This window comes from Pyrgilauda ruficollis, unplaced genomic scaffold (assembly GCF_017590135.1).
Source record: "Pyrgilauda ruficollis isolate IOZ18807 unplaced genomic scaffold, ASM1759013v1 scaffold110, whole genome shotgun sequence".
In the NCBI taxonomy this organism is placed as follows: Eukaryota; Metazoa; Chordata; class Aves; order Passeriformes; family Passeridae; genus Pyrgilauda; species Pyrgilauda ruficollis.
The window spans coordinates 629201-646852 of record NW_024509211.1 but is presented as its reverse complement, the minus strand read 5'-3'; the positions used below and the strand labels follow the sequence as shown (position 1 = coordinate 646852).

The 17652-nt window shown below is 47.8% G+C and overlaps 1 protein-coding gene across 1 annotated transcript in view; it reads right to left on the bottom strand.

The window, feature by feature from the left end:
* The window catches only part of TMEM260 (transmembrane protein 260), a 57377-nt gene extending 40807 nt beyond the window's left edge, over positions 1-16570 (bottom strand). The window contains exons 1-2 of the mRNA XM_041476918.1: positions 16556-16570; positions 15044-15110 (exon numbers count right to left, since the gene is read on the bottom strand). Of these exons, the coding sequence (XP_041332852.1) occupies positions 15044-15110; positions 16556-16570 (82 nt within the window). The remainder of the gene's footprint in view (positions 1-15043; positions 15111-16555) is intronic.
* Between the last annotated feature and the right edge of the window lie 1082 nt (positions 16571-17652).

Here is a 17652-nt window from a genome sequence, read left to right as displayed (position 1 = left end):
GGCTCAGGTTAGGCTTCCCAAGGAGGATTCTTAAAACAGGACAGGTCTATAATTTCCTGTGAGCACCAGTAGGGGTGCAAAAAGCCCCTCTGTAATTCCATTGAGCAATCTACAACTTAGCAGAGAGGAGGGTGGGCAGTAACGTGGCTGTGGGCTGTGAGTGCCCCATGAGGAGAAGATTTCTGATTCTGGCAGGATGATTAATTGAGCAGACAAAGCTGAAGAGAGCCTGAAGTGCTAAAAGCTGCAATTAGACAAACTACGGCTAGAAATAAGGTTCTGAGTGGAGGGAATTAAACACTGCAGAAATCTGGCTGGGATGGCAGATCCTAGTCCACTCCTCTGCATGCTGATGGCCGCACACACCATTTTCTCCTCTTGGTGTTCCCTGTTTCTTTTGCAGCTCCCTTTTGTCTTTTCCAGGTAGATGTAGGGGACATCAGGGCTTGAGATGAATTAAATGTCCCTCCAACCATGAGTGAAGGCAGAGAGAAGAGATCCAGCCTAGCAGGGTTCAGTGTTCACCCACCCAGACCAGCTGGGAAGATTTGGCTTTTCTCTAAAACATTCAGTTTGTGGATAAAAACTCCAAATTTCTTCCCCTGTTCCATGAAATGTTTCCAAGGGACTAAGGCAGAGAGGCCCAGCCCCATGTACAGATGACCTGTACATCAAACCAGTGCCACCAGTGCCTCTGGCCTTATTCCACCCCATAAAGCAGCACCTACTCCTGAAGTCCACAGAGCTCCAGGAGGCCAAGGCTGAGAGGAGAGCAAGACCTCCTGTTCCTAACAGCCTCTAATCCCTGCCCTCCATAATCAGTTTTAAAATGGCCATCAAATCTTCCCTCTGCCTCTAATTGAAAAAGTGATGTCAACAGTAATCTGCTGCCCCAATTTATCCCCATATATTTGGGGAGGTTTTGGGCTAATGCATTGTTTCATAAACATATGTTTTAGCCCAGCCCTGTGTGCACACACACACAAAGAGAAAGCTCTGAACACACCACAGCAGTTATGGATCCTAATGCCTTAAATATTACTTTTAAGACTAATGTCAGATTATTAAAAACATAATCCATTCTCCTGATTGGACCTAATGTAAGCAGGAGGATAAGAGGACTTCTATCCATGCATTAACACATTTCATGTGGTGTAAAGCCACTTTCTTCCTCTTAAAACATAAGGTCAGGAACTAATAGAATCTGTACTTGAAGTGGGTTTTTAAAACATATTACACAGAAAGTTTAGTGAAAGTTAATCTGTCGATAAGTGTCGGCTGGAGCCGTATGGGTAAACAAGAAATAAATGTAATTCACATGCAATTTTTTCCCCTGTTAAAAACCTATCTGTGCACTTTAAAACATTTTATGTTTAAATAGAGCAGAGACCAGCACTAAGAAGCACTCAGCCCAAAGCAGCTTTATATAAATGTATTGCAAGGGACTAAAATAAAGTAAGCTACCCAAATCTCCCAAAGATAAAGGGAGAAGGGCTCTGACCCCATGTGAATTCTCCCCTCATTCCAACCCTGAGCTGTTCCTGGGCCACATTCCCTGTTCTTGTGCACCTCTCTGTGGCAGCATTCCCCATCCTCCCACATCTGCTCTGTGCCTGGGCAGTGCTGGGGCGCAGGGGCAGCTTGGCAGTGGTGGGGCAGCGTTCCTGGCACCCTGTCCCCACCAGCGGGTCTGTCACCTCTCCACGGTGCCCAGCCTCTGCCAGCTCCCCCCTGCCAACTGCAGGACCCCCTCAGCCACACATTCCCACTGTGAAGGGCTGGGTTGTTTCCCAGACCAACCCCCTTTGCCCATTTCCTTTGCCCAGCCTCTGGAGAGGAATTTGGAAAGCCCAAGCCGGGTGCTGAAGCAAAGACAATATCGACAAAAGGCTGATTTTCGGCCCCAAATTTGGCAACACCATCATTTTTAAGCAGCCTCAGCTCCCCAGTGCTGGTGGAGGCCAAGCAGCTGACCCTGCTGCACTTCATTTATTGCTTTTTTGGCAGCTTGAGGCCTGGCAGGTGGTTTGGGAAGAAGATTTTGGAGCATTGGTGATGCCCTCCCGGAGGAAAGCACACAGGCAGCTGCCCAGCTCTGCCTCCTCCTTGCTCCAACAGCACATCTGGGCTGCTCCAGCACCAGCTTTATGCAGGAACTATTTGGTTCCCCTAAAACGGATCCAAGAGTGGCTGCAGGGGGTGCTGGCTGCCAGGGGAGGGAGGCAAGAGGGCAGCAGGAGAAGTGGGAGGTGGAAGCTTGTGCTGGCAGGCACCAGGACTTGGCCCTCGTGCTCCCAGCCACATGCCAGAGATTTAAGCTTCATGAGCAGGCTCCAGCCACCAGAAAGAGATTGATGACATATGGATTTCGTACATCCAGCAAATGGGAGAAAAGCTCTCTATGGCTGCATGGGATTAGCAGAATTTCCTGATAGCCAGGGTCCTGCAGGAGGGATGGATTGCTGAGGGCACAGGGAGTGGGGGCTGTTCAAACCTTTCCACCATCACTGCAAGTCACTGCTGGTCATTCTTATCTCAGTGGCACTGAGAGGGTTGGCACCATGCAAGATCCAGGTAGGAGGTGTAGGGGGAGTAGCAGAAAAGCCATAGGGATGGGCAGTGGGAAGAAGTCCAGGTCCAAGTGAGTCCAGACCTTCCCTGGAGTAAAAACAAGCAATTCCCCTCCTTCCCTGTCTTTCCATAGGCAAACATTGTGATGGGTCTTTCAGGCAGGTGCCCAAAGGTGGGTGGCACAGAGCCCTGTCTGTGTGGAGTGGGCGTGTGGTGATGGAATTTGAAATGTAAGGAATTTTTAGAATTTTGGGTTTGTAAGTTAAAGCTTAGAATTAAATACAAGATTTGATTCGAGACTTTGGGAAAAGTTTCTAAACTTAAGTGTTAGAAGTGAGAATGTGGATGTATAGTTTAAAGTAGAGACATGTTAAGTAAAGGAAAGTTTAGAGTTTTAGAGTTTAAGATATAGAAAAAATAAAAGTAGTTACAGAGGTAAATAAGGATATTAGAATGTAGTACTGTAGGTTTGTGTGTCATAATATGATTAAGAAAACTTATACTGTAGTATAGATCTTTAAGACTAAATATTTAAAGATAAAGTTAAAAACATAAATATCTTTGTTAACAATATTTTATTAGTTAATAACTCCTAAAAAATCTTATAACTAAAAGTCTTATAACTTTCTAAACCATCCTGTAACAATGTAAAACAAACTCACCCTTCCTACCTATGTAAAAAATAAGAAAATAAACCATACAATCAAAAACAACTCAAAAATCCCATCTCTAACTTATACAAAACTCCCCACAAATAAATTATCACAGTGTGGCCTCTTCTCCAGTGCCAAAATGAAAATGAAGGTGGTGCTTTGTGGGGAAAGGCAAAGGGAATGAAGGTCCCAAAGGGGATGAAGGCCCACCCAGTCTGGCACAGCCTCCTTCCTTCAGGGCTGAAATCTGCTGTGTAAAACTTAGAGAAGAAAGGGTGGAGAAAGGGGTGGATAGAGCAGAATGAGTGCCAAAAGTTTGGTTTTCCTGCACTTTGAGGAAAATGTGAAACAAAGTGATTGTCCCATCCCTGAAAGTGTTCCAGGCCAGGTGGGATGGGGCTTGGAGCAACCTGGTCTAGTGGAAGGTGTCCCTGCCATGGCAGGGGTGGAATGAAATGGGCTTTAAGGTCCCTTCCAACCCCAACCATTCTGGAATGCTGTGACTCTATGATTTGGCATTTCCCACCCTGTCACACAGGTTAGGCAGCCCTTCCTGCCATGGACATAAGTTGTGATGCTGCTTTCAACGCAGGAACCTTGAGCTGCTGCAAGTCCTGTGGCCAATTACTCCAGTACCACAAAAATCAAACAACAGGGCCTTTCACTCAAGAGGCTCAGATTTCAGAATGAAAGAAACCTTTTGCCTTCAAATATCTTCAGGACATAACCCAGGCAAACATTGTGCACCAGTCCACGAGCAAAGTCACCAAAGAAGAAAGAGAAAAAAATTAAAAAGAAATTCTAGGATGGTGGGTAGTGAGCCCCAGACTTTGTGCTACCCTGTTATTTTGGGAAAACGCTTTGAAATAAATGAAAACTAAATGAAAATTATTTTGTGAATCTGGTGGTATTGGAGGAGGAGGGAGCTGCTATCTAAACCCTTTATGTGGCTTGAGTCCTTAGCAGAAGCTGAGCATGCCTCAGGGGATCAAAAATCCCTACAAATGGGAATTCCTTGGCCATCTCTAAGGCTCTGATTTTGTCATGGCAGCCACGGGAGCCATGCATTCAAATTAACTCCATGAAATCTTGCAAATGGATGGAGAAATACCTCTAATTCAGCAGGTTCTTTCTTTTGCTTCCAGAAGATGGTGTTTTGCCACTGACAGCAATTCAAATCAGAGGAGATCTCACTCAGCAGGGAATTATCTCCTGGAGCTGTGCCTGTGTCCAAGACATGGAGCCGAGTAGGGGTGTGGAAGGAGTGAGGGAATGTGACCAAGGTCGGGACGAGATGTGGAAAATTTGATCAAGAGCTGGCCTTGGGCAGAGCAGCATTGCAGATCCATGAGAGTGCTGGCTCTGAGCACCAATTAAAGAGGAGGCAGAAATCAGAGCTAACGAAGAGACAGCTGCTCTGGCACTGCCAGCTGGGCAGTGTCCCTGGTCACACCGCTGAGTGCTTCTCTGTACTGGAAAATGTACCATGTTTGCTCCAATTCAGAGACTTCAGGGGTGCAAATTCCAGTTAAATACTTGACACCTGCAGAACCTTGGTGCCACTGAAGCCATGGCATTCCCACTGTGGCCAGTGCCCTCCACAATGCTGGCAATGGCCATCAGTGCCCTGGTGGGATGGTGGTGGGTGTGACCTCATGAATGGCAGCTCCAGCTCAGGGTCACACCTCCACCAGCTTCTCTGCAGAGTAAATTATCACCTCCTGATGCTGTTAATGAAAGATGGAGCTGTCTGTCTGTCTGTGTTAAAGTGCCCCAGGCAGGTGTTCAGCACAGCTATTTTATTATTTAAAAGCACCTTTAAGCCAAGCTCCTCATTTGGGATCAGTCCAGGGAGTTTCCCCCCTCCTCTGATCTCCATGATTAAGCTAAAAATTAATACTCTGAACCCACAGACACGTCATCTGCTGGGAACTCCCTTCTTCTTTATATTTAAGTGTCCTTTAAGCAGTCACCAGCATGGCAAGCACTTGTGGGCTGCATTTGCTTTCCTCCCTTTTGTCAACATATCAACACCCCAACCTCTATGTCCCCTGACCCTTCAGGAAGATGTTATCATGGCAGGAGTGAAAAGAAGAGGAGCAAGGACTTTGCCATGAGAGGAGTCACTTTTGGGAGGCTGTCAGGTGAGGCAGAAGGTGGACATTGCATTAAGGAGTGCTCTGTGTGACCATCACACACCCGAAATCATGGCAGCACCTTTGCACGTGGCACAAGGAAAGAGCAGCTCATTTATCCAGGATGGGAGCAGCACGCTGGACAACACAGGGAGAAGAGGTTAAAAATCACCTGGAAACACAGGCAGCTGAAGTTGAAAACATTAACAAATTTGGCAATGTCTCCTGATCAGCGAGTATTGAAACAAAATGGGGCCAGGAGCTAATTATATGGCAATATTTCTATTTGCACATTTCACTGCAAGGCAAAGCAGAGAGTATAGCTAATGTGACTCCACCACTGACAGGAATATTAAGTTTTCTGTCATTTTGCTACCACAACTACCTTTCTCAGCATGTGTTCTGTCCTAGTTCCTATTAAGGTGAGAGCAGCATCAAACTCATTAATTGTCTGCATTTTAGATATGATAAGAATTTAGTGGTTGGTGTTAATTAAACTACAAAACAACTCCTCTTGCTGCCGTGTGCATTCCAAGTTGGAGCAATTAATTCACTCACTTAAACTGATCAAGATTTAATTACCATCACTCTGTGCAATTACTCCATAATTAAAGTAATTTGGTTCATTCCACTCGCTGACAGTGTCATTGAACAGCCATTCATAGTACCCAAAGAAGTGATAATTAACTTAAAGAACAGCTCAAGGCAGTTTTACACAGACTTTTTGTTATTCCTAAATATACCTATATGGGAGAAGGAAGCCTATCACATACTACAGGTGCTTCCCTTGTAACAGGGTTCAGATCTTTTGTGTGCAATTTTTTTCAGTAAATGCACTGTAACAAACCAAATTTTGGGGAAGGCTCTGTAGCTGTCACCAGATAACACAGTATTTCATAAAGGCAAGCACGATAAAACCTGGATCCTTCCAGCATTTCCTGCCTGTTCCTGGAGACTTCTCATTAAGAAAGAAAAAAATCCTCTACTAAAGGTTCCTTCCATCCAGATAACACTGCCAAATCTTAGATCTTATTATCTTTTAACAGAGCAAGTCCGCAGTTGATGGGACCAAGGGAAGGCAGAGAAATCTTGGGTTTTTTAATGATCAGTGCTCTCAGTCCTCAGGTTGTTGACAATCATTGAATTATAGAATTATTTGGGTTGGAAGAGACCTTAAAGCCCATCTCATTCCAACCCCCTGCCATGGGCAGGGACACCTTCCACTAGACCAGGTTGTTCCAAGCCTCTCCAACCTTCTTTGAACATTGCCAGGGATCTATAAATAAATATCTGGTCTAGGTGTTCATGGCACATCGACTTGGAACCCAATTTTATGCTTATTTTATGCCAGAAAATTATTTTTCCGGTAGAATTATTCCTCAAGATTTGGAAGTGAATATTGCTGCCTGTTTTCAGAAAGGCTGTTTGCACTCACAAGTACAAAGCTGCCACCAGAAACCTCTGTGCTGAGCCCCCTTCTGAGAGGCCAAACTTATTAGACCAGTCTATTCTTTCCCCATAACCTTGTGCAATGCCCATGCCAAGCTCTCTGCAGGGTGGGCAAAGAAAGAGCCAGATACATCCCTCTGTCCTTACTTTTGAAGGATGGAGTGGCAGTGAGGACCTTCAACACACTGTCCACCCATTTCAGAGTTAAACCTTCTCAGACCACGCAGAGAAATTCAAAACATGACCTGTCACAACCATTTGGACATGAAATACGCAATTTTTGTACTGATTGTTTTTTCCCCACCATGAAAGTGATGTTGTTCTAGAGAACCATCTCAAACAAGTAGAAGCAGCTTGCTTGCCTTGATCTGATGGACAGCGTGGAGCACAAACAAGCCAGGTTACAATGATCATTAATCAGCCAGGGGAAATGAGGTTTTGTAATTATCAGGGCTGGTTGATTCTGATCAGAGGAAAACATAGAAGTTTAAGAAGAATGTAATGGCTTTAAATTGAAAAAGGGGAAATTTAGATTAGATGTACAGAAAAAATTCTTGCTTGAGGGTGAAGGTGCTGAGGCCCTAGCACAGGTTGCCCAGAGAAGCTGTGGCTGCCCCATGCCTGGAATTGTTCCAGGCCAGGTTGGACAGGCTTTGGAGCAACCTGGGATGGTGGGAGGTGTTCCTGCCATGGCAGGGGTTTGGAATGGGATGGTGTCTATGGTTCCTTCCAACCCACACCATTCTATGGCTCAACGATTCTGAAGCAAAATTAAAACAAAATGGTTTTAGCAGAAGGTGAACAGCTCATAAAGGGGACTGTGGTCCCCGGCTCCATGTGGCAGCAGATCCCAGTGCCCTGCACTCCTGTGACCCTGCAGGTTCCCTGCAACTCCTCTCTTGGTGCTCTTCCATCAGCCAGTAAATCCACAATCCTCAGCAAAGCCAGCCCTCCCCAGAAAGCTGAGCTATGCCATGAATTATTCCTCCACCTGCAGCATCCATAAATCAGAGCCTTTTGGTTGGGCTCCCAAATGCTTGTTAGCCTTCCGTGACTCAGCAGTGGCTAAGTTAATGTCAGCTCTACCCAGGGGAAAATCTTCAATATTTCTTTTTACTTAAAAAGAAAGAGGAAAAAAAGAATTCTCAAACATTATTTTTAAGCTCCTAAAAGAGCATTAGAAAAGAATGAAGGGGAAGAAAAAAAGAGACTGTGTAAAGATTGCTTACCAGAGTCCTTTTACAATAGTCAGCCACACAACAGAAATAGGTGGACATTAATTCATGCTAACCTTGCACACCTAAATACCATTAATTCATCAAAACTAATAACATTTATTCCTTCAAAAATGAGATTAAAGACAGGCACCCCTTGCAGTCATAATCTGTGGCTGATGACTCTCAAATGAAACCTCCAGTATACAAAGCTACCAGCAGAGCTTGCAGAATCTCATAAATTGCAGATGGCAACACATAAATCCTTAGGACAATGTACATTATTTTCTGGGGAGCGGGTGTTTGCATGCCAATTGCCTGGCAAAAATCAAAGCAAAGCTGAGAAACTTCTCCCCCAGCCCAGGAGTTGTCACCAGAGGTGCCAGTTGATGTCAGATGATGCCACTCGGACCAATGCTCACCTAAATCCATCAGACTAGAGTAGGATTCAGGGCACACATCCTGAAAAGCAATTTTGCTTTAAGTTTGCAAACTCAGGGAGCAGAAACCTCTGACCTGGAGGTGCCCAGGTCCTCTGGCAAGGCATGCAAGGCTTGGGGTGCATACTCTACCCATGCTGGGGGATGCTGGAAGAGCTGGGAAAGGTTTTTAGCAGGAGCTGCTGGTGCCTCTGATGGGTGCTGAGATTGCTTTGGGGTGGATAAGGGCTCAGCTGCACACTGGCTCCAATAAGGAAGTTAAAAGCTCCCCTTTTCCTTTCCCTTTCCCTGGGTTTTGGCCATGGGAATGGCATCAAGCTGAATCAGGGGATGTTTAGATTGGATATCAGGAAAAAGTTCTTCACTCAGAGGGTGACTGAGCACTGAACAGGTTCCCCAGGGAATGGGCACAGCCCCAAGGCTGCCGGAGCTGCAGGAGTGTTTGGAACACGCTCTCAGGCACAGGGTGGGATTGTTGGGGTGTCTGTGCAGGGCCAGGAGCTGCTCTCAGTCATTCTTGGGGTCCCCTTCCAGCTCAGGATCTCCTATGAATGGACTTTGGTAGTGGGAGAGCCTCTCATCTGCTCCTGAAACCTTTTGCTATTTTTGCTCATGTTAGAAGTGCAGGCGTCTGATCCAGTGCTGGGCTGAGCCCCAGCGAGGTCCTGCTGTGCTCGGGCTGCCAGCGTGACCCTGTCCCCGAGGCCTGTCACGCTTCCTTCCCATCCTCCCTGCTGTGCCCATTGCAGTTTCCTTTTCTCCCAGGCCCAGGTGGATCCTTTCTCCTCCATCCAGCAGGGTGGGCGGCTCACACAGCCCACAGGGCTCCATTTCCCTGTGGCCACGGCCTCGAGGGGATGGGGACAGCTCGTGTCACACCCAGGTGCTGGGCCCACAGCTCTGTGCCACCTACGGCAGCTCCTGCACTCCTTCAGGAGCTCCACTGGCTCCAGGGCAGGCCTGTGAGGCATTCGCCAACCTCCAAAACCCACAGATTTCTGTCTTGCACTCAGGAGTCTCTGGTCTACAGAGGGTGGTCGGGATGAGGGTGTGACCACCAGCAGAGAGACCCAGAGGTGATTCTGGGAGGCAGCAGGGTGCTGCTGGCCCAGCCAGCCTGGCTGGCAGCGCTGCCCAGGGCTCCTGAAGGACGGTGGCTGGTCCTGCCAGCCCTCTGCCAACACATCCAGAACACCGGAGGTATTATTTCAGATTAAGACCAGATTAAGCCCATTTAATTTTAACTCAGATTAAGCCTCTATTTAGAACCTGGCCCTGTTTCCCATGCAGCTGGGCTGACCCCGCCAGGGGGGCTGTGAATCACCATGGAGGGGTGCTGGGAACCACCCAGCCTCTCCCCCATCCTCCTGACACAGAGCAGCTAAAACTCAGTTACTAAAATAAGGCTTTGCTTGTGAACACTCGTGTCAGAGCAGCATTTTGGGACGGGGTTTAATATTTTGTGGCTTCAGGAGGTACCCCAGTGCCTGCAGTCCACGGGGGTGTTGGGCAGATGTGAGCACTAAGGAGCTGAACTGGTTTAATCTCTAAATAACGATGGAAGTGCAAGTGTGTGAATTACTCCAAATGAATGTATCACCCACACACACTACGCTCTCTGCATATCTAATTACACAGCACTTGCTCCTGCCCTGCTTTTGAAGAAATACTCCACAAGCCACCAGTGCCTTTCAAACAAGTGATTACAATGCAATTTTGGGAAGGAAGAGTTTGGGACCATTACAGACTAGCTGAAAAACAGCAGTGGGGAGAACACAATCAATCTCACTGATTTTTGATTTCTGTTTGTATGAAGAAGGCACCCCAAAGGTCCAAATCTGTGAGGAGATAGCCCCAACAAAAAAAAACCCAAAAAAAACCAAATCTCTGTTTTTCAAGGTTTCTTAAGAACCAGGCTCCACAACAAAGGCAGGTTTGGCAGCACTTTTTTTTTTTTTATTTGATAGATTTCTGGAGTAGCTGTTATTCTGAATTTACCAACACATCCTTCATCCTAGCCCTGCATTGGGCTGTGATATTAGGTGACTGTGTGGTGTGTTTTCACTTCCTATTGACTGGTTGTGTACTTCCCTCCTGCTAATCCCTTGTTAATGGACACTTTCTTTGAGCCAGCTGAGATCTGAGTTATGTTGTCTTTGTGCTTCTCACAGATTTTATTACTTGGATATCTTTGTTTTCATTATTTCGAGATTTGGGGATTTTGTCTCTTCCCTTCAGATGGAATCATGCAGTTAGAGACAGGCTGGCCTCCCACAGCTCCTGTTTGCATTTGATATGGGAGCAGTGGGAGAGCAGCTCCTGGGATGGAAACAGCACAGCCCCACACTTCAGCAGCCAAATCCAGGAGAAAACCCACTTTTGGCTTTTGCTAGAAATCACTTCTTGCTTCCAAAGGTAAAAATAAAGCAATTCCACCCTTCACTCGCTGAACTGGGGTACACTGGTTTTAATTGGACTCTGCTGGAGGGTGCACACCCAGAAAGACACAAAGCACCCTGAGCAGCAGGGAGGTGGCAGGTGGAGCAGGAAAGGAGGAGACAGCCCCCCAGCTCTGGTCCTGGATTGCCAAGGAACTTCCAAAAACGTGGGGCCTGAGGCTGACAGAGCATGGCTAGGCAAGCTGCCGTGGAATCATAGAATCACAGAATGACCTAGGTTGGAAAGGACCTTCAAAGATCATCCAGTGCAGCCCTCTTGCCATGGACAGGGACACCTCCAGCTCACCAGGCTGCTCATGGTGTGGGGAAGCCAGCAGTGACATCCCTGGACATGGTGCCCGTGGCAGTGAGGTGCATGGGAGGTTCAAAGACACCACCCTGGCCTTCAGAGGAGGGGAAAAGCACAGACCACGGTGCAGGAAGGACAGATGGAGAGCCCAGAGTCCCCTGGCAGCAGGGTCCCTCCTCCAGGAGGGACATGAGACTCACTGGGCAAACCCAGGGTTGCAGGACAGGCTTGGTGGGAAAGCAGAGAGGTGGAGATCCAGCAAAGCTACCGGCAGAAGGGAGAGACACAATTAAAGACTTATTCCTCCCAATCAACTTTTCTCCTTCTGCCACAGCCCCAGGCAAGGAGCAGAGCTTTACAACCTTTTTTTTTCCTTTTTCATTTGTATGTTTTTTAGCCCCATTATCATTAGGATGTGCAGGACAGGCTTGGTGGGAAAGCAGAGAGGTGGAGATCCAGCAAAGCCACCGGCAGAAGGGAGAGACACAATTAAAGACTTATTCCTCCCAATCAACTTTTCTCCTTCTGCCACAGCCCCAGGCAAGGAGCAGAGCTTCACAACCTTTTTTTTTTCCTTTTTCATTTGTATGTTTTTTAGCCCCATCATCATTAGGCACTAAGCCAGTTCAGGGAGGAAAGGCAGAGCTGTCAGTGCTGGCATCACCTGAGCAGTCCCTGGAGAGCCAAGGCTGCCCACGGGGACCAGACAGGCCACCAGGGGCAGGTGGGACCTGGAGTGATGCTGAACTGGGTTTCCAAGACAAGCAGGAATGTGGTTTTTAGTGGAGAAATCAGAAACAACCCCACAGTTTCAAGAAATTAGAGAAAAATAAAACCCTTGAGAGTTCACCCAAAGAAATGTGGTTTGAGGATGAGTTTCTCAGCTGGGACACAGAGCCTGGTGCTGATCGTGGCTGAGCTTTGGCCACGATGTCCCTGGAGCTGAGAACCTGCTCTTTGCAGACTGGGAGCTGCTTCCAGCCAAATGCCACAGCCCAGAAAAGTCCTGGCACGTCCAACATCCCCAGTTTGTCTTCTTAGTGCCCTCTCCTCAAAAAAAGCAAAAATGAATCTGATATTTTGATGCTTCCTGATGAAAGTTACCTCTGTCAAAATGACCTTTTGGTTAAACAGCACTAGCTGGCATTAATCTCATTATTTCATCACGATTATTATTTTTTATCAATCCAACACAGCTGCCATTTTGTCTGGCACTAAGTGGATTGAAGTTCTCAGCTGGGGCACGCCGTGCTCTCAGATGTGTGAAACACTGATAGCCACAACATGAATCACCCACCCCTTCCCCTCCTGCCACCCCACACTTGGCTCCAGGTCTACACAGAGATGGTCAGAAAAGTCAGCTCAGCATTGAGAAAAATAATCTCTTTCCAGCTGGTGGATGCACCAGGTGAAATTCACAGTTGTCTCTCATGGTGCCCTTAGCTCCTGGCAGCTGGGCAATGCCACAGCATTCCTCAACTTCTGCAAAAAGGAGGAAACGTTGATAGGATTGCTGATGTCTTGAAAGGAATAACAAATACAAGACAGCCCTTATTCCAAGACTGATTTTAAGGCAGATAAAGACGAGGGCTAAAGCATTTCAAATCCAATCCAACAAAGTCCTTAAGCGCCTGCTTTAAGGCAAGCAGAGGAATAATGCCACTGACTCAAAGAGGGTGTTTATCTGGTTGTATTTATGAGGGCTCTTAAGGGCTTTGCTGGATCAGGGTGTCAGGTGTGGGAGGAGAAACGCCCCGCTCGCCTGCCCGCCATGACCTCAGCACACCCCTGCACACAGCTTCCCAGGAAACCCCCTCCAACGGGAGCTACAGCCAGAACACAGTCCTTGGAAGGGCAGCAAAGCCTGCCTGGGTGCCCAGGGGATGTGGTGGGGTCTCATGAGCCAGTGACAAGCATCTCTCCAGGCTGGAGGTCACTGATCCCACCTGAGAGCCAGGCGTGGGTGAGGGGACCTTTTGAGGTCCCTGTTCCTGTGTGAGGGAAGGGTTGGAATCACAGGAGGGGCTCGTGCTGAGCTGCTCCTGCTGAGCCTGACCATGGACAGACGTGGGAAAGGGCATGGATATAACCTTGAGTGTGGAGATGAACACTGAGATTGATTTTTACACGAGCAGATAGGGACAGGACAAGGGGCAATGGTTTTGAATTGGCACAAGGCAGGTTTAGGTTGGTTATGATGAAATTCTTGATGGCTAAAGATGGGTAGAATTGGGAATTCTCAGCCTGGAAAGCAGAAGGCTTTGGTGTGACCTAATTTTAGCCTTCCAGAGCCTGAAGAGAGCCTTCAAGACAGATGGAGAGGGACTTTTTCAAGAGCATGAAGTGACAAGGCAAGGGGGAATGGCTTCAAACTAAAAGGGAGTAGGTTTAGGTGGGCTATTGGGAAGAAATTTTTCCCCGTGGGGGTGGTGGGGCCATGGCACAGGTTGCCCAGAGAAACTGTGGCTACCCCATCCCTCGCAGCAAATTCCAGGCCAGGCTGGATGGGGCTTGGAGCAACCTCATCTAGTGGAAGGTGTCCCTCCACATGGGAGTGGATGGAATCAGGTGATATTTAAGGTCCCTTCCAGCTGAAACAATTCTGTGATTCTGTGATGGATGCAATGAAATTAGGTCTGAATCACCACAAGGACCCTCTGAGACCCAGATGAGAGCAGATTCCTGCTTCCATTGGGAGCCTCTACTGGGGCTGGGAATGTCCCAGCCCATGCAGTGGAGAAGGGACAATCATATATCAGAGCAGGTCCTTTCCCAAGGACCTCATCGCCAGTGAACTCAGCCAAAGCAGCAAATCTCTTCCCTTGCAAGCCCCAACCCCTCTCCCAGGACCAACATCTGGGTGACAATCCCAGAAGAGAAGGAGACTTAGAAGATCCCTCTGTTTTCAGGAGACAGTGTTGGATGGTGGCTGCTTCTTCTGCAACTCTTCATTTGTCCTTTACAAGGTTCTGTGATTTAAGAATGTGTGTTAAATCTTCTGCAACAATCAATTCAAATATACAAGTTTGGCTATTCAAATTACTTTTCCAAAAGTACTTTAAAATGCATTAAGTTATTAATTGCCTGCTGGCACTTTAATCAAACGGGAAAATTGACATAGCCAGAGGCATGTATTTTTGTGGAAAGGAAATTTATTTAAGAAGAAACAGCGGCTCTTACTGCTTAATTTAAACTGAGAAAACTGTGGAAAATCAACTGCTATGGAAAATTAATAAAACATTTCCAGCTGCAAACAGTGACTAATTGTACAAGATGAAGACTGCCTGGAATTAATAACTTGCAATCTTCTGTGTGAAGAACCCCCTACCAGTTCAATTTACTGGGAGATTAAATTACTTCTAAGTTTGCCATATTAAAACAGAACATGAATAAAATGTTAGTGAAAGCACATCTATTATTTACTGTCTGTGATATGGATATAATTATTTCCAAACAACCACAATGTGACGTGACTGGCAATATTTAAATTATTTGCTAGCAAATGTAGTTTTACCACCTCGCTTCCTATAAAAACAGCCCAAATAGGTTCTTACAGATGGCATATTCCTGCCGTGGGGAATTATCCCCTCATCCTCTGCCCCGTGGTGCCCAGCATCCCTGTCTTGCTGCTCTTTTAGCACCACCTCTTGTCTTCCCCCACTGTCCCACGAACTCTGCGCTTTGCTCGGTTTTTGTGGTTTTCCCCCCTTTTTCAAGCTGACTGCGCTGAGCACCCGGTGCCAAGAAGAGCTTTGGCGGTGGCAGAGCGCAATCAGTCGAATGTTTTCCCCGTGTGTGAGGGCTCCTTGCTGATCCCAGCGCAGAAAGCTCACCTGTGGAGACGGAGAACTCACGCTTGTCTCTTTCAGAGCGCGCCAAGCTCGCGGGGTGCGCGAGCCCCTTCCGAGGGAGCGGAAAATGGGGAGGTGAGCAAGAAAACCCTTTTGCAGAAAACCCTTTTGCAAAAACCCAAACAAAACCCAGCGGGATTTCCAAGAATCCTGTAAAGGAGCAGGAGGTGGGAGAGCTGCAGAGGATGGAGGAGTTGCCAGCCCTCAGGGGCTCCCGCTGGGATGCCGCGTGGTGGCCCCAGTGCATTGGTAGGTGCTGAGATAATGCAAAGAAAGAGGTTGTGCAATGGTGTGGCTTAGGTAGGGGGGATTTTCAAAGTGAGGAGTGAGGAGAGACCACCTGGAACACGTTTGGGGTTGATGGGGTTGAGCACATGCCCACTGTCCTGCCATGAGATGCAAGACTGGAGAGAGAAAGGACTGTGAGGAGCAGCTGAGGGAGCTTGGGAGGCTCAGCCTGGAGAAAAGGAGGCCCAAGGGGACCTTTTTGTTCTCTACAACTCCCTGGCAGGAGGGTGGGGATCAGGCTTTGCTGCCAGGGAACCAGTGGCAGAATGAGAGCAAACAGCCCCAAGCTGCACCAGGGAAGGTTCAGGTTGGACATCAGGAGGAATTTCTTCATGGAAAGGGTTGTCAGGCATTGGAATGGGCTGGCCAGGAGTCACCATCCCTGGAAGTGTTCCAGAAAGGACTGAACATGGCATTCAGTGCTCTGGTCTGGTTGACAAGCTAGTGATCAGTCAAAGGTTGGACTTGATGGTATTGGGGGCCTTTTCTAACATAAGTGATTCTCTGATTTGGTGTGAAAAGACTTCCAGGATCTCACTATAAAATTAAGACCCCTAAGAAGACCCCAAAGTATAAAGTATGGTGTGGGAGGATGTTAATGGGCCATAGGGTGTCTTGTCCTCTGCTTGGAGAAGGCAGGAAGGAAGGACTGTGTGGCAGCACCCCTGCTCTAGAGGGGGGAAACTGAGGCATGGGGTGACCTGGACCAGCTCAGCTCTCTGGACAATCAGGCTTTGTGTGGGGTGTCTTGCAGTCACAGGCCTGGCAGAGAGACCACCCCATGTCCCTGTCTACCCATCCAGCCACCAAAGGGAGCTGATAGTCCCAGCAAAGCTCAGGGGACATAAGGACACAATAAAGTGCTTTCAGAACCTGCTAAAAAGGGATGAGAGCCATGGGACTGGACAAACCACAGCAGGAATCAGTCCACAACTCCTTCAAATAGAAATAAAAGATTCTGTCATTAAAGCTTGGCACAGACATGGTTAAATACAAGTGCATTAAGCCAAAGCTGCTCAGGCAGCAGTGTCAGAGAAAGACAGGACCAGCCACCCTCTGCAGCTGCTGCTGGAGGTCAGAAAAAGCTAAGCATGGAGTGGTGAATTCACACCTTTTCTTCACCTCCTTGGCTCTGCCAGGCCACAGTGGTCCTTTGAACCTGCCTGGGCTCCTGAGGAGATCCACAGCTCCATCATTTGTCCTCACCTCAGCAGGAACCATTTACTCTTGTGTTTAAAGGGGTTTCGTTATGGTCTGTGGAAATAACTCTGCTGCAGGAAAGGGAAAGGGGCTCTGTGCTAACTGTGAGCACCTTTATTTGCTGTTTATCCCCATCTGTCCTGCAGTGTCCTTCCCAGCTGGAGGTGATCCCTGTCCCTCCCACTCTCTGCCTGGGAAAGTCTCCTGAGGAAGATGCTGAGCCCAAGCAGAAGGCCCTGAAGAGGTGGGTCAGCCCACTGCCAGACACTCTGGGAGAAGGAGCTCATGTTCACAGAATCCCAGAATAGTTTGGGTTGGGCCTTAAAGCTCATCTTGTTCCCACCTCCCTGCCGTGGGCAGGGACACCTTCCACCAGACCAGGATGCTCCAAGCCCTGTCCTTGGGCAATTCTAGGGATGGGGCATCCACAGATTCTCTGGGCACCCTGTGCCAGGGCGTCACCGCTCTCACAGGGAACAATTTATTCTCAATATCCCATCTAACCCTGCACTCTGCCTGTCTGAATCCATTCCCCCTTGCCATGTCCCTCCAGGCCCTCATAAAATCCTTCTCTGTCCACAAAGCAGTGAGCTGCAGCTCAGACCTGTTGGTTATCACAGAGAATGGGGGTGGAGATGGAGTTTCCCAAAGATGCTTTCACGTGTCAGTAATTGAGTGTGGCACATTTAATCGCCGTAGTCCTGTTGCTGTGCAAACCTGGGGACCTCTCCTCTTGATGTCAGCTTAGACCTGATTTTCTAATTGCATTACCTGGGTAATTAGATAGAAATACAACAACCCTGTGCTGCGCCAGAGCGAGGATCCACTTCCTAACAGAATTAACCTGGCTTTAGTATGGAAAACTTGTACACATACATGGGCACATTCAACTTAACCTGGCTGTGATCACACAGTTTAGAGTGTGGGGCTTGTTCCCTTCAAGAAATAGCTCAAAATCACACAGGTTTGGTTCCAAAGAAGGTGTGGCTTGAATTCAAGCAATTAAAGGTACCAGACCACATGGAAGCCACCAGGTTCCCACCATCCAGCCCAACAGCCCTGCCCAACCCAGCTTGAGACGCTCCAGATTTGGCTGCACCAGA